Genomic DNA, 24146 nt, shown 5'->3' with positions numbered 1-24146 from the left:
TACCTTTAACACAAGGCCGTCTCAGCTTTGGACAAGATGACGCTATGAATTGTTCTAGGAAAAAATATATATTAAAAAAAAAATTAAACATTGTGTAAAATATATATTCTTTCATCGTTTCACAGAACCGCCTAAAGCAATAGTAATTCCTGAACCGTTGCCACAAGTGATAGGAAAATCGAAGAAAGCAAAGAAGAAGGCGAAGAAAGCCGCCGCGGCCGCTGCTGAAGAACCGAAACAAGACACAAAAATGGTCACTCTACGGAACCCAATGTTCCACCCGAATCTCCCACCGGTTCAGATAAGCAATGCCCCACCGCAGAAGAAGGCCGAGATTCGAATCCCCGACCCGATTCCTATGCCGCCAAACGCTTGCCAAGCAACCATAACACCTACCTCTAACGGAATGTACACCATAAGGAACCCGTTGATGTCGATTATGCATCAGCAAAGCCTTATGGGCATGAGACCCCAAGCTCCAAACATGTATCAACCCCAGTACAACTACGTAAACCCGAATTACCCCGTGCAACAACCCTACGTAGACCCAAGAGCATCCCCAAAAACCCAAGACTCAGAATTCCAGAACAGAATAATGAATTTGGCATCATTTACCCAGAAGAATGATGAAGGGTATTCATTGTTTAAACCGACTGAGGAGAATCAGCAACGAAGCTTTCTCACTCCGGAGTACTATGTGGACAATCAGAGTCCGAAGCCAACTGTGTCACCAAATCCAATTGGAACAAGACCCAACAATGAGCCAAGGTTTGAATCAAACGATTCATTATTTGCAAATCCAATACAACGCCCTGAACCAATTGGCACTCCATTGAAACGAGAAGACAACGATTTCAGTGGAGGTCTATACACTCCATTCGGACAAGAGAATAGAAATGTCTTTAGAAGTGCACTGTTTAATGAGAAAAATGATGTTGGTCCAAATATTGGGAAGATGGATGATGTTGGACCCAACCATATGGCTAATGGTGACCAACTACCATATTTCCAAAGACTGCGCGTTGGATCCAAACTGAACAACGAAGTTACCATTCACCACGTCACTGAATCAAAATTTTATAAAGGACAAGTAAGTGTAACTTTTTCTATACAAGATTTATTTATCTAGTGGTTTATCAAGCCGTCTTACTTTCGATGGTCGCGGCTTCGATTCCTCATACGGTACAAACTTTTGTATTCATTAGTATGATTGTTTATATTGGTCGGGGTATTTATGTATGTATTTACAAATATATATATATATATTAGTATTCATATCAGTTGTCAAGTACCCATAATACAATCTCTGCTTACCTTGGGACTAGATGGCGTTGTAGGAATTGTCCAGGATTATTATTTATTGTAGTAAAAAGTATCATACCAGAATTACCTGAATTCTGTTATGATGATACTTTTTATACCTTTCGGAAACTGCTCATTTGGAAAGGAGCCTCATCACAAGAACGTGCCAGAAATTGCTCTTTTAAATAATTTAGTTGTAATTTACATTTCGTCGTAATGTTCACACATTACGACGAAATGTAAAGCAAAATACAAGCTACCAACTAGCACTAATTCAAACAAATAAACAAACAGGACCCGGAAGCACAGTACAGCGGCGCGTGGCCTGACGCGCTGTACTCACATCCAGGCCATCAGATGCACCCGATGCAGCCGATACAGCCGATGCAGTCGATGCAGGGGATGTCCATGGGGCCCGTGGGACCTGTAGGGCCCGTGCAGCCGCCACTGCACCACATGTCACGAGCTACTACGCACGGTAATGCTATTTCTATTGACAGCCTACGGTCTAGCAGTCTATTTATTTATTTATTTTAGGCAACTAGGCCCATATTATAAATACATTATAGACTAACATACATATGAATTAATATTATAAAACTAATATTTAATATACTATAGTCTGTGTGGTACGGTACTGTCGACGGCAATCTGCCACGGTAGCGCCGATACACCACAATCAGTGTTTTTGACAACAACTATTATTAAAATCGTAATCCCTGTGGTCACGGTACTGTCGACGGCAATATGCCACGGTAGCGCTGATACACCACACCCTTCGGCCAGTAGTCCTCTTTCATGAAGGTGGGCAGCGTGTTGGTGGGGACTGGGACACAAACGCCTTGAAACTCGCGTTGTGACTCGACTACGGTGTACCACGCCGTTTTATTTCAGACGATCATAAGTTCGATTCCTCGCACGATGCGAACAATTGTATTCTTACGAGAATAATCGTTCGTATCGGTCGGGGTGCAGTTATTAATTTTTAATTATATTCGGGATCGTGACTTTAAAAATGTATTTAAATAATTCTTACAGTTGTATAGTATCTGTAATCTATAACTCAAGCTTCCTCCTCGATCGATCCGTCGTTCAAATGGAGATCGAATTTACATCGACCATAGCCGAGGCTCGAACCCTAGCAGTGCCCTCAGACTAAAGTTGTATCCGTCAGGCCTTGGAGTTGGCCTTCAGCCACTCCATAAGTCCTTCCTTTGGTTTGGAGTGCCATCTGCACTCGCCCCCTATCGTCCGGTGAAGTTTTTATAGTTGTAGTTTTTTATAGTTTTATTATAGGTGATAATGGATTGTGTTTTCGCCTGCGCTAACGGTTTACGCTGGCGGAGCACCAGTGGAGGATGATAATATGAGCATGAGGTCAGGTCAGTCAGCCCATGTTGGCAAATGGCAATTTACCACGATGGTTTCCAGAAGAAACCGCATAATACAACCTGATAATGGTACATACATATGAGGTTATTCCACATAAGTTAGTTAGGTTAGTCCACATTACTAACAATCCTCTTTTCCCCTTTGAATATTTAGTCATGTGAACTAGTTACCTAGTTTGTAATAATGTATTATGTCAGGACGACATCCACGCAGTCCGCTGGATAACATAGTCGTTAATTCTTGGTTAAAAAACCATCATGTAAGGATAATAATTGACCTGGAGTTTTAGAATAGATTAAATTTTAAATTCACATTACTAACAATCCTCCACCAATATATATAGGGTCCGGCACCGGTTCGCCGACCGGAGATTCGGGCATTTCGGGCATGTCCGGCGCGTCCGTGTCCGGCCTGTCCGGAGTGTCCGGCGCGTCCGGCACCTCGCTGGACGACGACACAGGCTTCGGGGCCGTCGGCACGCGACACGGACTCGGACGACATCATGGTAATTTGAACCTTATTTTCAAGTGATATTTAGCTGCGTTTCCACGAATATTTTTTATACTACGATGGTGGCAAACAAGCATTCAGATTATCTGGTGGTAAATGGTTACCGTAGCCTATAGACGCCTGAGACACCAGGGGTGTCACGTGCGCGTTGCCGACCCTTAACAAATCTTAATGTAACCTTCTTGAAAAACCCCACCCTTTACTTCTGAAACTTGACGCTGTACCTTCTCTCGAAAAGAAAAAAAAAAAATTCTGGTCTGGTTTTTCTGGTGGTTTTTTGGTCAGCCACCCTTAACACTTAGGTGTATAAAAATTATTAGTACATATAAAATTTCATAAAAATAGTTTCGGAGGAGTATGGTAACTGACATTGTGGTACGAGAAATTTATATATAAGATATTTGTTTTTTCACATCTTCCGTTCAGATATGTACTAACAAATTTCTTGTACAGTCGGCAGACATTGACTAACTGAGCTGACTGTACCGCTGTCTACAGAAACCAGCGTATACCAACCGGACCGAAGCATCAGCAATCTATCAACACTAGATAGAACAGAACGAGACATTGAGTCGTTCAAACGATTCGATTATTACTACGAACAACCGCAACACAAGCCTAAAGTTCCACTCGATGTTAAGGACATCGGAGTTGGTATGAAACAAAACTATAATTAAAAAAAACGAAGTTTAAGCACGAATAGCAACTTTCATTGTACAATGGGATCAAAAAGGATGATGACGGCCTCGGTGGTCTAGCGGTTTCGCACACCGATTTACTTCCAATGCTCGTGGGTTCGATTCCTCGCACGGTACAAATTCATGAGTAGTTTGTATCGGTCTGGCTGTTTTCTATGTATATTATGTATGTATTAAAAAGAAATCTAAGTATTTATATCAGTTGTCCAGTATCCATAACACTAGTTCTGCTTACCTTGGGACTAGATAGCAATCTCTTAACTGTCCAGGTATATTATTTATTATTATTATTAAAAGGAGCTAGTATCCAGATCCGTAAAACGCCATAATTAAAAAACATTGTATGTATCTCAATTTGCCATTAGTACTTTTAAACATGTTGCCACACGTCCGGGTTTCACGAAAGAAAGTTTATAGTTTATTTCATAGTTTACAGTCTTGCAAGCGTCCGCACTAAACTAGTTGTAATCCGATTTAGAAGTTTTTAAATTACCAATCCTGTTTAATTTATAGTAATCAAAAGTATGTACTATTTTATTATATGTTTATTCTTGGGCTCAAATATTTGTTATAAACTAAACCAATTTATTTGTAAATTACCAATTATTGTTACACGTATAGTATTCATATATCAATTTCAGATCTGAGTTTGTTCTTCTTTTAGATTAATAATTTTTTGTTCTTTATATCGTTGCTATCATACTTTATATTAAACATACACACACATATATATTTTACGCCTCTATCATATGCAAATCTAATCACTTCTTTTCTAATTTTGCCAGAATGAGATCGCTTTTTCACGATAAGGCCGCCCGTTTACGTCTTTGTCTTCATTATGACTGTGTTTCTATCTTTATACACAATACTAGTAGTCATATCACAAACTCTAGTTAGTTTGGGAATATATAGAGAGGCTTGTCTAAGGTTATTTATTTAAAAAAATCTCATAGTAATTTAATAAAAGTGAATAATAATTTTTCGGTAGAAACTAGTCCCAATTTTGACAAATATAAGAGTTGAATATGTCACTTATTCATAGTTGCAAGTACAATACCAACCATAAATCTATATTTAGTCACATCTATTTGCCCTGTACCTCTCTATTTTCTTCCTGTGCTAGAACACTCCAAAGGATTGTTATATCAATCATTTAATACGTTTTGTGTTTTATGAATAAGTGAATTATAATATAAAAGACTATATAAACTTGACTTTGTTAATACGGACATAAAAATGCATCTTATATACGTCTCCTTGTTCTGTACTTAGCTTTATCATATGCAAGAAAGTGACAGAACACTCATTGGATTTTTAAATACATTTCGAGTTTTATAAATAAGTAATTTATCACACTTATGTATAAGTTATGGACTTGACTTTGTTAAAATGGACATAAAAAATATTATATATATGTATATACATCTCTTTATTCTGTACTTAACTTCTTCATATGCAAGAAAGTGACAGAACACTCCAATTTGATTTTTAATACGTTTCGAGTATTATAATTAAGTTATTTATTACTTAAAAGACTTGTGTATAAGCTGGACTTGACTTTGTTAATAAGGACTAGAAAAAAAATGTATATTATATATATACATTTATATATAATATACAGAAACACAAGCGCATGTGGGACAAGTCTGCTCCCTTGTAAATAAGGCTTACTTTTACTTGCACACTCAAACCGTAGTTTCTCTATTCGGATCCAATGCGCTTGAGGTTGTAACAATTTATATATATACTCTTATCGCATACCTAGTTCAATATTGTAGTAACTGAGAGATATAAAACCACGTATAGGGTTTCTTTTGCACTGTTTGTAATTTTTGTGTTAATCCAATATTGTATCATTGGCTCCAAAATTATAAAATATTTCAAATTATACTTTAAAATTAAAATTACAGTGTGAATTTTACAATGTTTGTAATTTTTTAGTTGCTTCAGTATTGTATGATTCATTCAAAAATATTCATCAAATTATTTTTAAATTATACCCTTAAAATTAAGACTTTTGTGTCCATTGTCCAATGTTTGTAATTTTTGTGTTAATCGAGTAGTGTAGGAATCATTCAAAACTATCAAATTTTTGAAATTTTACTTTAAAGTTAAAAGTATAGGGTGGATTTTCCAAAGTTTGTATTTTTTAGTTAATCCTGTATTGTATGCTTAGCTACAAAATTATTAAAAAATTGAAATTGTACTTTAAAATAAAATATTTAGAGTGGATTTTCCAAAGTTTATACTAGGTGTGCGATATATATGTTACACACAAAGACACACACATTGTGTGTTATCAAAGATCAAATGGTGAGAAACGATATATTTCCCGCCTGTACGATAAATGGAATGTATAAATTAATTTATTTCAACGGATTTTTATAAAACATCCGTCAGATCGATGTTATATGTGAATAAAGTAAGGGATAGATTTATATCCATAAATCGTATGATAATGACGTGTAGGATATTATGATATCCGATGTACGGATATCCGTGGGTCTATTCATATGTGTATCAATGGATTAGTACCGTTTAAGCGCCAATTGTGTTTATATACCCATACGTTACTCGCGATCCATGTAAACAGGGCCGCGAGGTTTAAGCAGGTATCCTAAATACATAAAGGTTGTAATATAATTTTAAATATAAGTAAAATGTATATTAAAGCTAATATGTGTTTTATTTTTTTATCCCAATCTATCTATAGTCTGTTTTTTAATCCCGGAGACAAAGTTTCCGATGTTGCCAGGATTTTGTATTATTAATATGGTTGTGGTACTATCGGTAATTAATATTAATTACACATCTTTGAGTGTTTATATAAAACACATTAACACAAAATTAATAAAGTACAGGTATTTATATTTTTAAGAAATACAAATGACAAAAGAAGAAATGAACTTGAGTAAAAATCGTTTATTTTCTAAAAAGGCTTACTTACATGTTAACTTTATTGTTACCTAAAATTTAAAATGTTGGAAATATTTTAATAATGGTCATACCTCCTTGCGTAAATTTAATAATTTAGTTATTGAATTGTTAATTGGGGCCATCCATCAATTTCAGTCATTTCTACCTCACATTTAAATTTAAAATTACATGTTTTATTACTAAAATTTAAGTGTGAGCTCACAAAATCTAAAATCCTATTGGAAGACTCGCCTTGTTAATGTCACACTTTCTCCCCTTAACTTGTGTAAGTTTGAATGGCCCTTTTCTCTCGAACTTTTGAAGGTAAGAGACAAATGACTAATTGTTAAAATGAGTCTATTGCTGTTACATATAGAGTCCATTATTCAAATTCGTGTAGAGTCAGCCGACTAGGAAAACTGAGCATTGTTAATAGTTTCTGCTCCTATTTTGTATCTTTTTCTAGAAAATTCTACTGCTGTTGCTTGAACTGCTGCTGGCCTCTATTTTTGTACGGTGTAAAAACACCAAAAATAATTAGTGAATAATTTAAAATAAGCAACTCATTTGAGTTTCTTACCAGTTCTTCTCAACTAGATCTGTATGCTGAACTGGATGGTAGGGGAAAAATATAAAACATTTGACGTTCATATGCGACTAAAATGTCCTACATTAATAAATGATATTTGAATTTTTGAGCCCATGGCTGGCTACGCCCATGTCCTAACAGAAGCATACAATTGTTTGACCTTTTTTTACCTCACACTTTCACATTATTTTCCTTAACACTAAGGTATTCATAAGGCTGATGTTCAGTTGTGCCTTGGACGCGAGTGATGCTGGTGGGGGGAGGCTGGACGTCTTCTTTTGCGGCGCGGGGGAGACGACAGTCCTGCGTGCGCCTGCGCAGCCAACAGCATCCCCAGCTGACCTTGAGCCTGTAATTTTTATTGTGTGATAATTGTATGGTGCACCCGCGTGTTAAAGGTATATGATGGTGGACCAGTGTGGAATAGAATAAACAATCATAGTCAGGAATACAAATGTTTGTTCAGTAATCCTAAGACGAGAATAGAGTCCATAATACAATACAGTAATCCAACCCGTGACCGTCAGTGAAGGCGATGTGCCCACCACCGGTGCGGTAAAAATAATGTTTTATTTGTTTTCTTTTATTATAATTACCTCTTCGTGCATTTCTTTAGCCATTGTGTACACGCTGTGCTCACTGCTGTTGTACATTAGCGCATTTGACAGCATCAACAGCACGTCACGTTGGAACTGCGCCGTGGTTCTGGAATTATAAATAAAAACTATTAGTAAATATTCAATTATTGGATATCACTATTATTAGAGCTGATAGTAAAAATATCATTATTGTTGTAGTTTTATTTTATATGTATACCTATAGGTAAATATTTTTAGAATGCAGAGATATATGTATTAGGAAATGATTGTCAAAACAGTGAAGTATAAACAAGAATGTACAATACAACAACTATATAAATTTTAATACGAATTTAGATTAAAAACTACATTTCTGATTAGCCAGTACAGTATTATATACATGTTACTATATTGTTATCATGAATGATAATGCACAGTGGAGAGTTTTTCTTCGAATGAGAATTTGCTTCGGGTTTAAATCAATCAATCAATAATTTATTATTCAATAGCTGAGTTTGTACCTATTGCCAATCATAATAAATATGTATAAATGTGTAACTATATTACTATACTAATATTGGCAATAAATAGATTTATTATTATTATTCATGTAGAACATTTTAGCCGCTTATGAACGTCAAGTTTCAGATACAGATTTAATTGAGAAGAACTGACATAAACTCAACTTATTTCTTTTAAAGCCATTTTATTTATATTCTATAGTTATATAGGTGTCTATGTCTAATATTAAATGAAAATCCCGTGCATGAACAACTATTGCCATGCACGTTTGTCATTTAAATAATCGCAGCCACTATGTTTACCGTATGGTGCCCGCGTCTATGTGCCGCCTGATGGTGGTCAGATCCATGGGCCTCTTCACCACCAGGCTGTACCCTGGCGCCTCTTCATCACTGATTGGCCGCAGGAACAGCGACGCGTACTTATGTGCACACAATCTGAGGAATTCAATGTATTTAGAACATCGTATGCCTTCTCCAACTTTTTACTTGGTTTGGTTGGCGTGTTGACAACAGGAGTGAGAATAATAAAATATTTCATATAAAATGACGAAGTATGTAATATCAATTATATAAAAGAAGTAAAAAAAACCAGACAAAAGAGAATAAAAAAGATGAAAAAAAAGAAAAATAAAAAAAATTACTGCGGGAAGCCACACTGTATATTATTCGTGGAGCAATGAAGGCGTGAAAAAATATATAATAGAAAGACTGAATTAAAAAAATAATTGCAAAAAAGGGCATGGACCTTCAGTTTATGGAAATAAGGACGTAACTATAATAAAAAAAAATATCAATAATATATACAGAATAAAAAAAACTTACATAACAACTTTTCAGAAAAAGTAATTAGTAAGCGAATCATTTGGCGTCTTAAAAATATACTTATGAGCAAATGTATTGTGTTATATTGCTGTTGTCAATGTAAGGTTGATAGTATACATACTTAATTTCTTGATATAGTATATATCTGTATATCTGTGTGTTGGTCTTTCCCTTTCCTTCTGGATTCCACAATTCGTAAGTAAATAACAAGTTTATATAAATAGACATAAAATTCAAATTACAACGTCTCCGCCTCTCACCTGCTGTATACCAACATGACGGACTTCTTCCACAGCCGGTGTTGTCGCTCGGCGTCACTTCCGCTCGGCGAGTCCGGTGCGCTCGCTTCTGCCGCACTTTCAGAACCGGAACAAGCTGCAATGGTGAATACACACTCAATATATCTATATTCATAGAGGTATCGTCATTTTTAAAGGTAGAAGCTTGAAACCTATTGTTTAAACTGTTGATTAAATATAAATAAAACAAAAGGGTTGTAAGGGGTTGAAAGAGGAAATGAAAGATTGTATGAAAGTACAGTTATTTTTAAAGCTAGAAGTTTTTATAACTTATTTTTTAGGCTAATTTCCAAAGGTAGAAGCTTGAAAGTTATTTTTCTCACTGTTGATTAAATATAAATAAACATTACATACAAAGTTTGTAAAAATGCTATAAAGGTAAAATAAAATAGGGGATGAAAATCGACATTATGTTATAAATAATTATTAGGACAAGTAATTCCAAATGTACACGTCTACACTAGCCTTCTGGTAGTCACTGCAGATAATTTTGTAACGAAATCTATAGTAAGTAAACAAAAGAATGATGTCACTTACTTCTAGAATCAGACTTCTTCTTCCGGGAGTAGTCTCTCTTCTTTTTACCGTCCTTCTCTTCTTCGCGGCTCAACTGAAAGAATAATTTTACATTAAAATTATATTTTAATTTAAATACTCACTTAGGGTTATAAAAAAAATATAACAAGCTATTCTCAGACCTACTGAGCGTATTTAAAATTTCATCAAAATTTGTTAAGCCTTTTCGGTAAAGTAACGCAACTAACACTGACAGGTCAATTTATATATATATATATTGTATTTTTGTTACAAAATAAAATATTTTTCTTTCTTTCTTTCTTTCTATATATACAAAAAAAAATTTTGTTTTTGTTTTTACTGTAAAGGGAAAGATTTTTTTTCCTTTCTAATGCAATATTTGTATGAACCCATACATAATGTATGTATGATCTCACCTCCATTGGGGTATCATCATCAGTTTCTGTGTGTGTGTCTTCTACCTCTGCCGGTCTCTCTTCCTTCACCACCACGTCCTGGGCTGGCTGGACTTCCTTCATCATATCCTTGAGTGGTATTGAATCCTGGCAACAATCATAATAGGGTCAATACCTCAATGTCTATACACAGCTATATCTGGCTCCAAACTATGCAGGGAAAAAATATCCGCATTCCCCAAAAGCGGATATTTTTTTATGGATGATAATGGAATGGTGCACCCACCTGCGCTAACGGTTTCCACTGGCGGGGCACCAGTTGAGGATGATAAGATAAGCATGAAGTAAGGTCAGTTAGCACATCTTGACAAATTACTAGTGAGCCCTTCTTGGTAAATGACAATTTACCACGATGGTTTCCAAGGGTCCGCGTAGAGGTCAACAATTATTTAGAATCAAACCTGCGACCATCAGGAAAAAGCCGGAGTAGTAAACTGCTAGACCATGTGTATGTGACAATTTGCGAAGGACTAAAAACTTACTTCAGCATCATCTTCCTTCTTGATCTCTTCTGTGGTCTGCTCTTGTATATTGCTCTCTTCTTGAGTGTCATCTACTTCTGGCTGCTCCTCAGTGTCGTCTTTTAATTCTGCCGACACCGGCGGCGGAGTTTCTTCTGGTAATGGTACTGTTATAATAATAAAAGTTACATAATTATATGTTTATGTATATAAATATATGTTGTGTGTAAAAAGATCAATCACCTTCAGATAATTCTTCAATCTCGGGCTGCGGTTCCTTAGGCAATGGTATGTCGTCAGGATTAGGGGCTTCCACCAACTCTTCAGCAGGTTCCTCAACTGTTTCCGGTTCTGCCGGTCGCGGGGATATCACTTCCGGTTGCGGTTCAGACTGCTCGCTAACGGAAACAAAACATTCTGTTTATTATTAACTATTGCGGCCCGAGCCGAGGTTCGATCACCTAGTGGTGCCCTCAGACTAAAGTTCTATCCGTCAGGCGGTAGTTGGCCTTCAGCCGCTCCATAAGTCATACCGCTTAGAGATTTTTTTAACCACAATGGACAATGTCAACCCAAGCAGAGCTTGTGTTATGGGTACTAGACAACTGATATAAATACTGCACTCGCCCCGTATCTTCCGGTGAAGCTGTAAAGGCCAACTGCGGCTAACAGCGTTCGATCACTTGGCAGTAATTTTGAGTAGTAAACCTTGACGGACCTGACGCTTTCAAGTTAAATAACAACAATAATAATAACCCTGTACAATTAACACAGCGCCATCTAGTCCCAACCTAAGCAGAGCTTGTGTTATGGATACTAGACAACTGATATAAATACATAGATTTTTTTAACCACAATGGACAATTCACACAGCGACATCTAGTCCCAACCTAAGCAGAGCTTGTGTTATGGCTACTAGACAACTGATATAAATACATAGATTTTTTTAAACCACAATGGACAATTCACACAGCGACATCTAGTCCCAACCTAAGCAGAGCTTGTGTTATGGATACTAGACAACTGATATAAATACATAGATTTTTTTAACCACAATGGACAATTCACACAGCGACATCTAGTCCCAACCTAAGCAGAGCTTGTGTTATGGGTACTAGACAACTGATATAAATACATAGATTTTTTTAACCACAATGGACAATTCACACAGCGACATCTAGTCCCAACCTAAGCAGAGCTTGTGTTATGGATACTAGACAACTGATATAAATACATAGATTTTTTTTAACCACAATGGACAATTCACACAGCGACATCTAGTCCCAACCTAAGCAGAGCTTGTGTTATGGGTACTAGACAACTGATATAAATACATAGATTTTTTTAACCACAATGGACATTTCACACAGCGACATCTAGTCCCAACCTAAGCAAAGCTTGTGTTTGCCTACTAGACAACTGATATAAATACATAGATTTTTTTAACCACAATGGACATTTCACACAGCGACATCTAGTCCCAACCTAAGCAAAGCTTGTGTTTGCCTACTAGACAACTGATATAAATACATAGATTTTTTTAACCACAATGGACATTTCACACAGCGACATCTAGTCCCAACCTAAGCAAAGCTTGTGTTTGCCTACTAGACAACTGATATAAATACATAGATTTTTTTAACCACAATGGACATTTCACACAGCGACATCTAGTCCCAACCTAAGCAAAGCTTGTGTTTGCCTACTAGACAACTGATATAAATACATAGATTTTTTTAACCACAATGGACATTTCACACAGCGACATCTAGTCCCAACCTAAGCAAAGCTTGTGTTTGCCTACTAGACAACTGATATAAATACATAGATTTTTTTAACCACAATGGACATTTCACACAGCGACATCTAGTCCCAAGCCAAGCAGAGCTTGTGTTATGGGTACTAGATAAAACTGATAGAAATTCTTTTTTTTTGTAAATACATAGAAAAAACTCAGATCGATACAAATAATCATACTCATGAATACTAAATATCGCACCGTGCGAGAAATCGAACCCGTGATCATCGGAAGTAAAGTGTACTAAACCACTGGACACCGAGGTTGTCAATAATATATAGTAGCTTTGTAAACATACCTTTGATCCTCTGTTGCCGATATTGAGACTTCCTCTTCAGCAACGTCTACTTGCTGACTCTGCTCAGGGTCTGGAGGAGGTGCCTCCGGTTCTTTTATCTCTTCTTTAACCTGTATGTATATATATGTATATGTAACCATTCCATGTATATCCATTTTCTTTTTTTTTATAACACAAGGGACAAACGAGCATGCGGCTCACCTGATGGTGAGTATCGCCGCCCATGAGCACCCGCAACACCAGAGGAATTGCACGTGCGTTGGCGGCCTTTTAAAAAGGAATAAGCTTTTTTCTTGAAGGTTTCAATATCGTATCGGTTCGGAAATACCATTGCAGGAAGGTGATACCACAATGTGGTTGTGCGTGGCAAAAAGTTAAAAAATTTCTATCTATCTAGTCTAAAAACATTTAAATGTATGAAATACTAGCTATTTTTATGTGATGAAAGTATTGAATTTAGACAAACATACGAACTTTCTATTTAAAGTTTTATAATACGTATTTAAAAATGCAACTTCAGAATAGAAAAAATACAATTGACACAACAATAATGACAAAAAATTATTGTTGTGTCAATTGTATATACTTGTAATGTGTGCGTACCTTCTGTTCATCCGGCTGTATGACCTTAATTTCCGGCGTGGGGAATTTCACTTCCGGGAATGAGATTTTGACCTCCGGCGCTGCTTCCGGCAACGGTGGCGACGAAACAGCTGGCTCCTGGGACGGCTGATGATGTAAGAGACGAAATTGTTAGTATTTGACGGCCTCAGTGGCCTATCTTAAAGTCTATATCCTTCAAATCCTTTAATTCTTGTACCTGACGAGTCTAGGTAGTGAACTTTGAAAAAGAGCGAGCACAATCTAAATACCTATAACTCAAAGGTGACTGACATAGTGATCTATCTGTGATGATGGTATAAGTGATCTATATGGTAAGCAAAGCTTGTGTTATGGGTACTAGAAAATTCGTAGATATTCTTTGATATTTTTTAAATACATGCATAATATAAGAGTATCTAAATATATATAACTCAAAGGTGACTGACGTAGTGATCTATCAACGCACAGCCTAAACCACTGGACGGAACGGGCTGAAATTTGGCATGCTGGTAGATGTTATGACGTAGGCATCCTCCGCTAAGAATGGATTTTGATTAATTCTACCCCCAAGGGGATGAAAGTTTGTATGAAAGTTTGTCAATTTTAAACCTATCGGACTGAGAGTTTGCATGCATAAAGCACTACTATAACGTAGGCATCCCCTAAGAAAGGATTTTTATAAATTCCACCCCTAAGGAGATAAATTAACGCGAGCGAAGCAGCGGGCAAAAGCTAGTAGATCTATATAGGTCGCAGTGCTACAGGTCCATGCACCTGACAATAACCCAAACCCTCCAATAAAAAAAAACAGGATAAGAGGTAAGACACCTTAGTGCTTCAGAAAAGCAACATAAGAGGTATAGCATCACACAAATAGAATAGAATAGAATAGAAAATCATTAATTCAAATAAACTTACATTGAAGCACTTTTGAATAGTCATCACATTTTTTTCAATCTACCGCTCATTCGGAAAGCTGTCTCATCACAAGAAAACTAGGAAGAAACTTGTGTGTTGCTCTTTTAAATAATTTTATTATTACTTACATTTTTAAGTTAAAGTGTGTGAATACAAACTATTAATTAGTACTAATTAAATTAAATACTCAAATAGAAAAAATATTAATTATACAACCAACTGGTTGAGTAACTAAATAAGAGTAAATTAGTCGTAGTGATTACATCAAACAGTACTCGTTCTCGAGTATGACGGATGAGGTAGCCATCACTGTGCTCGACCATATTATAGGGAGCCCAATGACCCGGCCCACCACGCCGCCACATGTCTGGACATTTTAGCATCATGTCCGTTGCTGTTGTGTGTTGTAGCGACGGTTACCACTTACCATAAACCCCTTTACCGTTACAATTATATATAAAAAAAAATGTAGTTACCACTTCGATTCCTGTCGTGACCATTTCTTCAGCAACAGTCTCAGTAGATTCAGGTTCCTCCTAAAATATGAAAAAAAACCTTAATTTTTTCCTACATTAACGATCTAGAGTCTGGTAGTCCTAGAGTCTATACTCTAGGGATGTTCCGATACACGAAATACGAATAAATATTCGATTCTATTCCACGTGACACAGTGAAAGACAAACTAACATCCATCCATACTCGCAAACTTTCGCGTTTATAATATTAACTAGCTGTTCCCGCGACTTTGTCCGCGTGGAATTTAGCTTTATTTTCCTAGAATAAAAGTTTTTTTTAAATAAAAGTAGCTTAACTCCTTATTACATCAGCTACATGCCAAAAAAAGTTCTGTCAAAATCGGTCCTGCCATTTCAGAGATTAGCCGGAACAAACAAAAAAAGATTGTAAAAAATGTATTTTGGTGTATGTATCTTATTTATATTCATATGCTTGTAGTAAAAATCGATTATTTAAATATTACAAACAGTCACTCCAATTTTATTTATATGTATAGATGTATAGATAAGATATGTATGGACATGGTATGCGGAGGAGCGAGGATCATGTCTTAAAGAGAGTGTATAATATGAACGTGGATGGATGGAAACGGAGGACGACCGAAAAAAAGATGGATGGATTGTGTGAAAGATATGAATAAAAGGAAAGTATGCTCAGATATGACGGCCTGATAGAGATCAGTGGAGGAGAATGACATACTGCAAACACAAATAATGGGATAAAGGCAAGGCAGCGAAATATCTTACTAATATTATTAACGCGAAAGTTTGTGAGTATGGATGGATGTTTGCTACTCTTTCACACAAAAACTACTAAACGGATTTTAATTAAGCTTTACAGTAATATAGTTTATACATCAGAATCATAGGTTATAATTTAAAAAGATATTATGTAAATTGGGCGAAATATAATGATAAATGTCAGGTAAGTGTGATGCGGACTACGTTGTGCGGGTCAGCTAATTATAAACATGCACTTGCAATTCCCCTGCTGTTGCGGGTGTTCATGGGCGGCGGTAATCACTTACCATCAGGTGAGCCGCATGCTCGTTTGTCTCCTATGCTATAAATATAAAATACCTTTACGACTTGCTCAATTTGTTCCCCAGCACCGCTGACACCGGGCATTTCAAGGGCCATTTCAGCCTCGTCTTTCTTGAATACTGGTTTATCAACAATCCTAAAACATGAACATCTTAGTGTTTGAAAAATTATATAAGAAATAAATATTAAAAAATAACAATATAATACAATAAGATTGACGTTTTCTATGGTTATTTACTGTAGGCATTATAAAGTAGCCTATATCCTTTCTCTTAATAAATTCTACCCTATAAATTTCACATAAATCGGTTCGGTAGTTTTGTCGTAATAGCCTGACAGACAGACTGACAGAGTCACTTTCGCATTTAAAATATTATTAGTAAGGAAGTAAGTATTATTAACATTATTTATAATAACTTAAAATTTAAACACAATAAAAAAATATTTTGAATAAGTTAATAAAATAAAAAAATTGTATTTGCTTACCGTGTATTCCCTTTGTGCATAGAAGTCACAGGTGGTATGTGCAAATCAATGTCTCTAAATGCGTATACATCCTCTGCTTTTATTTCTATATCATCTATATCAACAGACGGGGCCGCGGGAGGCTGCGCGAGTGGGACGGGAGATGCACTTGTACTTGCTGGAGAGAGACAACAATAGTTAGTAATAATAATATCACAGGAAAATTTACACAACGCCATCTGGTCCCAAGTATTTGAAATTGGAATGGCAAAAGAGTCTGTTGGCCGACCTGATGGTAAGTGGTAACGTTTTTTTCCAGACTACTCTAATGCTGTTGGCCGCAGCTGGCCTTTACAGCTTCACCGGACGATAAGGGGCGAGTGCAGATGGCACTCCAAACCAAAGGAAGGACTTATGGAGCGGCTGCAGGCCAACTCCCGCCTGACGGATACGACTTTAGTCTGAGGGCACCGCTAGGTGTTCGAACCTCGGCTCAGATCGTCGTAATTTCGATCGCTGCTTGAATTTGACGAGGGATCGATCGGAGGGGATGGTAGTAACTATCGCCTATATACATGAACAGTTCTACTGACAGGAGAAAGGGGGTTGTTAATAATGTGGACTAATGACCCTTTACATTGTACCATGTCAGGTTGACCCCACGCGGTTTCACCCCTTTTCGTCTATTATAGGAATTTTCGGACAGTTCTACAGGTATTCAAAGCCAGCCTTTCGGGTGGTGTAGAGTGTTTTATTATTATTATAAAAAATACAAGAGACGTACCCTTGAGCTGCTGTTCAAGCTGCACCAGCTGGCTCTTGATGTGCTCGATGGCTGCATGCTTGCTCTCATGCTGCGTGGCTCCAGACGGTGCTGACTTTTCCAGCAGCATCGACAACGTGGGCGCTGTTGCTGAAGGTGATATTGTCTCTATTGAAGATTTAAGGGGGGTGGGGGGTAGGGAAGCAACGTGTGAATGAAGTTTAATAAACCCTAATTTACCTTATCAATAACTTATCTATAACTGAAGAGTTTGTTTGTTTAAACGCGCTAGTCTCAGGAACTACTGGTTCAAATTGAAATTTCAAAAATTCAAAATCATTTATTCATGTAGGACAATTTAGCCGCTTATAAACGTCAAGTTTTTACATTATTTATTTTTTCCTACCGTTTGCATTGTATTGGATAGTCCATTTATCGAGGAAAGCTTTAAGCTATATAACATTACATTACGGCCAATAGGAGCGGAGCTACAATGAAAAATATTGCAAAAGTTGGGGAAATGAAATGCAGACGAAGTTGCGCTGGTAAGCTAGTTGTTTATTATCTTACTAATATTATGAGCTATTTTGGGGACTATTGTTAAGAGATATATATACATACTAGTTGAGCCCGCAAACGCTGTTTTGTCATATACATTTATATTGGTATTAAAAAATAGGGGTTGCTGATAAAAGGATGAAAATTTAGGGTTGGATATATTAATTTGAATGCCAAATTAAAAAAAAAATGTCTAAATAATAAAAAAATGCCAGGGGTGTGAAACAGCACTTAGGAGTGTGAAAAATAGATAGTAGCCGATTCTCAGACTACTACTATAAATTTTCATAAAAATTGGTCAAGCTTTTCGGAGAAATTTTGTTACAAACATCGTGACACGAGAACTTTATATATTAGAAGATATAATCCTATTTCCCCTGGTCACGCCATAATTCGAGATAGTTGTTTTTTTATTATTAGTTTCTCATACTTGGTAGAACGTTCTTACATGGTCATACTTTCATACTTTTCTTACAATGGTAGGACCATTGTAAGAAAAGTATGAAAGTATGACGTTGCACTCATGTAGACCGTTATTAAAAAAAATTGGTGTGTTAATTGTTACTGCCTGTTATGAAATAGGTATGTTTGTAAAAAAACATTTATATATATATGACAAAATAAACGATAATAGAAAACTTACACAAAGAGACCCTACTAAATTAATATGTATGTAGATATGTATTAACATATATATATTATTTATATTTATATATATTTGATACATCTTATATATAAAATTCTCGTGTCACAGTTTTCGTTCCCATACTCCTCAGAAACAGCTTGACCGATTCTCATGAAATTTTGTGAGCGTATTGAGTAGGTCTGAGAATCGGCCAACATCTATTTTTCATCCCCCTAAATGTTAGGGGTAGTCCACCTCTATTTTTTTCTTTATTTTAAGGCAAAACAACGTTTGCCGGGACAGCTAGTAATATATTTATTTTTATTTATTACGTGCGCCACCTACCCTGTTCTTATTTTTATTTCTCTATCCACCTAAAGGTAGTCTGGAAGAGATTGCTTAGCGATAAGACCGTATTTTGTATCAGTATATTTTCTATTTTAATTGTTTTTTTTTGTTCTGTAATTGGTGCAATAAAGAGTATAAATAAATAAATTTAAAATGCCATCGTGTAGAACTAACTTGCATAAAATTAACCCACTTCAGCTCCGTACAAATATATAATAAAATACAACAGGTAATTCATGTTGATTAAAAAAAATTACACCAATGGCTCATTAAAAAATGCTGTTACTCTTTGTGAGAATTGACCTGACATTTAATATTCTTATTTATAATGTAATTTAATTCTTTTTTAATCATTTATTCAAATAAACTTACATTGAAGCACTTTTGAATAGTCATCACATTTTTTTTAATGTACCGCTCATTCGGAAAGCTGTCTCATCACAAGAAGAACGAGCAAATAACTTGTGTGTTGCTCTTTTAAATAATTTATTCTTACTTACAATTTAAGTTTAAGTGTGTGAATACAAACTATCGATTAGCACTAATTCAATTAAATAATAAAATAGAAAAAACATTCAATAACTGGTTAAACAATTAATAAGAGGAAATAAGTCATATGTAATTGTAAAAGTAATTGTTATGAATTATAATTTGCATGCATTTGTACTGTTGTAGTAAATGTTGAAGCAAATAAAATAATCTATCTATCTTCAGAACTAAAAGTTCAAAAATTGAAAGTGCAGAAGATTGACTACACTATGTAAAAGTTCGTCTGGAACTAAAAGATAAAAAATTGCGCAGAAAATTCACTATGTACTATGTGCTATGTAAAAAGTTCGTATAGAACCGAAAGTTAATCAATTTAAAGTGCCGAAAAGTAAATTACACTCTGTAAAATGTCTATAAAAAGCTGGACTGGAAGTTTTGTAGATAGCAAGCTATTGTTTAATCCCACTAAATCCCATGTATATATTAAGGCCGACACCAAAATGACATGACCAAGGCGAGGAAGATTGTAACATAAAAAACATAGCACAATGATCTCAAGATGGTTAACGAATGATAGTGTATCTACACCAGTGCTCTTTTAGGTTCATCTTGCGTCGCGCCATTGGCGTAGTTCACGTAGACGAATAGGATCAAGTATTCCATAGTACTGTTCACATTCAATTCAATTTATTTACTGGTACATGTGTACATAATGGTCTTAAAATTATAATTATTCCAAACATTTGCCATTTCCGGCATGCAAAAAATTACAATAATATTTATATAACATTACTAGCTGTTCCCGCGACTTCGTCCGCGTGGTTATTTAACTTTATTTTCTAAAATAAAAGTAGCCTAAGTTACTCCTCATTACATCAGCTACCAGCCAAACAAAGTAAACGCAATTAAAAGCGCACTGGTGTGGATTGAACTTACGACGATTAACTTAGGGATGACCGATATTAGAAAAACATCAATACAGACTTCGATAATTATAGTAATATTAATCCTGGACAATTTATACAGCGCCATCTAGTGCCCTGGTAGGCAGAGCTTGTATTATGGGTACTAGACAATTCGTAGATATTATTCGATATTTTTTAAATACATACATAATATAAGAGTATCTAAATATATGTAACATAAAGTTGACTGACATAGTGATCTAACAACGCACAGTCCAAACCACTGGACGGATCGGACCGAAATTTGGCATGCGGGTAGATGTTACGCATTCACTAAGAATGGATTTTGATTAATTCTATCCCCAAGGGGATAAAATAGAGGATGTAAGTTTTTATGAAACTTTGTCAATTTTAAACCGATCGGGCTGAGACTTCGCATGCATAAAGCTACTATGACGTAAGCATCCCCTAAGAAAGCATTTTGATAAATTCCACCCCTAAGGGGATAAATTAACGCGAGCGAAGCCGCGGGCAAAAGCTAGTATATTATGTATGTGTTTACAAAAAAAGAAACAGTTATCTACTACTCATAACACAAGCTCTGCTTAGCTTGGAACTAGATGGCGCTGTGTGTATTGTCCAGGATAAAAATATTATTTTATAAAAAGATTTATACAGCTCGTGGAACTTTTAAAAAAACGGATTTTTTATGCTTTTTAATTAGAGTTTTTTATAATATAACGCGATTAAATCAAATTATCATTCATCACATTTTGGCCAAATTTCTGAATATTGCTGTAACACAGCAATATTATATTGTAACACGGCAATTTATAGACTACTTTTATTTTAGTCTACATCAACTCGCCCATCCCTATTCGTAAATATCGATACGTATCGATCATTCCTAAAATGACATTAGGTGGTGATTCAGCTACAAATGTTATAAATAGCATATAAACTCACCGACTACGTTGGCGGGGTGGCTGATGTGTTGGGGTGTTGTCACCACGGGGGATGATTTCAGCAGTGACGTCAGCAGAGGGGATGATGGCGGTGCTGTTGTCGCTGTAGTCAACATTTTTAAATAGAATAGAATAGCCATTTGTAATAATAATAATTTTAGACAATTAACACAGCGCTATCTTAACCATGTTAAGTAGAGCTTGTGCTATGTGTATTAGACAACTTATATAAATACTTAGATACTTTTTTTTTTAAATACATACTATACATAGAAAACATACAGGCCAATACTTTTTGTATTTCCAAAAAAAATATATATTTATAGGTACCTGTTGTCAAGTACACACAATACAAACTCTACTTAACTTGGGACTAGATGGTGCTGTGTGAATTGTCCTGATATATTATTATTAATAGTTCAACTTGCGTTTTGTATTATTGAAATATTGTTTTGTTTTATATTATGGTTGAGTGCAATGATGGCTGGCTCATCCGTCATACTCGTGAACGGGTGCTGCTTGTGGGGACTGGTCTGTTAGGGTTACGAACACTGATTAGACTATTTGGTTTTGATAAAATTATGTTTTATGACGTCACGACATTTAGGACCCCTCTCTTCCCTTGGCAGACACTGTCACACTGTATGGACCTCCTCCAGTCCCCTCTAACGTGTGACGTAATTTATACATGAACCCTTACCATTAATCCAGACAGACAGTATTGCCATTTCAATTATATACGAAAAAAAATCTAGTACCTGGAGAGCTGGGTGTTTGCTGAGGCGGCCGCCACGTTCGGTCCGCTCTGGCTCGCTTCTCCTCTCTTTCTTTCAACCAGGCGGCGCGCCTAGCGTTCTCTCGCTCCCTCGCTCGCTTCGCCGCCTCTATTGACGCCCATATCTCTTGCAGGCGGTCTTCTGTGGTAGCTGGGTTTTGTGCTTCCGTTATGACATTCTGAAATATATTTTTTTTACTATGTTATATTTATGTTACTGGCAATTTAGTATTCCAAGAATTTTAGAAGATTTCTAATAATTTATAAATGAATCTGTATTATTGTAAACAATTACTAGCTGACTTTCTTGTCAGTTCCCAGCTCAAAAGCAATCTGAACTGATGGTAGATTTGCCATATCATAAGAGTCAGTAATAGACCTACATGAATAAAGAAGTTTTGATTTGTCTCTCAACTGTATTATTTGAAGTTCCTAGCTTCTTGTCGAAGTAGGTCATATACCCAAATCCCAAAGGGACATATACACACACACACCATTAGACACCATAAGATACATTTCAAATATATAGAAGTAACAGTTATTACAATAAGAGTCAGTAAGAGTTTACCGTGACTTGTTCATACTGCTGGTTTAGTTCTGCTAGCGTCTTCTGTATTTCAACAATCCGTTCTTGTGTCAGTCTTTTTAGTATGCTTTCCTGTGGTGTCTCCACCGCCCCCTCTGAACTGCGCTTCTTGCGTTTTGGAGTTTCAACATGTTCCAATAAAGCCCCATATTGTGCAGCACAGCTGGACGGTAAGATATTCATTGGTTACTATATATTTAATGCACTAATATAAGAACAGCTTAAGATATATTCAGTTTATGGTTCTCAGTTGTATATATATTACAATAACTAAGAACCGTAAACTACTGAAAAGATTTTAATGAAATTTTACAGTAATAGCTTGTACATCAGAATAACACAATTTGGTTGTTTTGTTTTAGCGCAAGCCAATACAATATACTTTGTGTCAATTAAGTGAAACCTATAGTATGATTAATATTACAATGTACATTAATGAAAATTAAATTGTAATGTTCTTGGTTTCTAATAAATAAATAAATAAAAAAGATGATAAGACACATTTTCTCTCAATTTTTTTTATTATTTATTTGTATACACTTTTACATTAATGAATATAAATAAAATGTTTTAACAAAAATCCCTGCACTAAATCTCAAGGCTTGTGTCCTAGGAATAAAAAATCTTTTAGTACAGAAACTTTAACTTTATACAGGCTTCAGTACAATTACAAGGTACAAAACTTACAAAATAATTTACAAAAAAGTACAATAAAAAGCAATGAGTGTATGTGTGTTTGTGTGAGTATATGCGTATGAAGAAGAAAGTTTGTGGGTGTGTGCTTGTATATAGGATATTCAACTACAGTGAGTTAGCATCAGCTCAGTGTCATTATAGGACCTTATCATTAACCACATTTTCTTCACAAGAAATATTCAGACATACTTCGTCTATCAGTCAGTCTTCATTTTGTTTGCAAGCCTCATTCTAAAACAGCATAGTAAAGGTTAATGACTCTACCTCTTTTGTGAATACCAGTCAGCTGGTCTATTTTGTTCTCCGATAGTTTTCAGCGCCCGTGATACAGACATCCAGTTCTGATCGCCACTCCTCACCACGGCGGAGGCGAGACATAACTGCTCCCTAATAATCCAAGTGTCCAGTGGAACTCTTTTCAGTTGTAACCTTTCTTGTATAGAGCTCATGTTAGGTTATATTTCTAATATATACCATTACAACTTTCTACTACAATTAACACAATCAAACTTTAAGCGATTTAATATAACTATATTTAATAGAATTGCGAATTTTATTTATTTTGTAATATTAAAATCTAATTATTATTATTATTATGTATACAGGTTAATTATTTTAAAATTTGTGTACACCGATGTATTCAAAACTACGGAAGTACTCTGTGACTATGATACAATGACGCATTGATGCATAATTTGACATTTACATATAT

General features: G+C 35.6%; 2 protein-coding genes across 2 annotated transcripts in view; one reads left to right on the top strand and one right to left on the bottom strand.

The window, feature by feature from the left end:
• LOC131849006 (uncharacterized) overlaps nucleotides 1-4175 on the top strand; it is a 53894-nt gene extending 49719 nt beyond the window's left edge. Inside the window, exons 44-47 of the mRNA XM_059198977.1 lie at nucleotides 126-1090; nucleotides 1597-1780; nucleotides 3038-3199; nucleotides 3703-4175. Of these exons, the coding sequence (XP_059054960.1) occupies nucleotides 126-1090; nucleotides 1597-1780; nucleotides 3038-3199; nucleotides 3703-3881 (1490 nt within the window). The 3' untranslated portion in view covers nucleotides 3882-4175. The remainder of the gene's footprint in view (nucleotides 1-125; nucleotides 1091-1596; nucleotides 1781-3037; nucleotides 3200-3702) is intronic.
• Nucleotides 4176-6813: 2638 nt separating this feature from the next.
• On the bottom strand, nucleotides 6814-24051 carry LOC131849007 (bromodomain-containing protein 8). The gene is made up of 18 exons (XM_059198978.1): nucleotides 23699-24051; nucleotides 22721-22901; nucleotides 22136-22331; nucleotides 21379-21480; nucleotides 17509-17655; nucleotides 16746-16902; nucleotides 16296-16395; nucleotides 15177-15236; nucleotides 13783-13908; nucleotides 13180-13289; nucleotides 11327-11481; nucleotides 11105-11250; nucleotides 10584-10709; nucleotides 10168-10240; nucleotides 9592-9706; nucleotides 8810-8944; nucleotides 8004-8112; nucleotides 6814-7756 (listed from the first exon to the last, which is right to left on the bottom strand). The coding sequence occupies exons 1-18, from the start codon at nucleotides 23881-23883 to the stop codon at nucleotides 7631-7633; spliced, it is 2349 nt and encodes a 782-aa protein (XP_059054961.1). The 5' UTR covers nucleotides 23884-24051; the 3' UTR covers nucleotides 6814-7630.
• Between the last annotated feature and the right edge of the window lie 95 nt (nucleotides 24052-24146).

This window comes from Achroia grisella, unplaced genomic scaffold (assembly GCF_030625045.1).
Source record: "Achroia grisella isolate CSIRO2021 unplaced genomic scaffold, CSIRO_AGI_Agris_v1 utg628, whole genome shotgun sequence".
Lineage (NCBI taxonomy): Eukaryota > Metazoa > Arthropoda > Insecta > Lepidoptera > Pyralidae > Achroia > Achroia grisella.
Note: the sequence above shows the minus strand (reverse complement) of the source record. Positions and strands in the feature narration are given on the sequence as shown.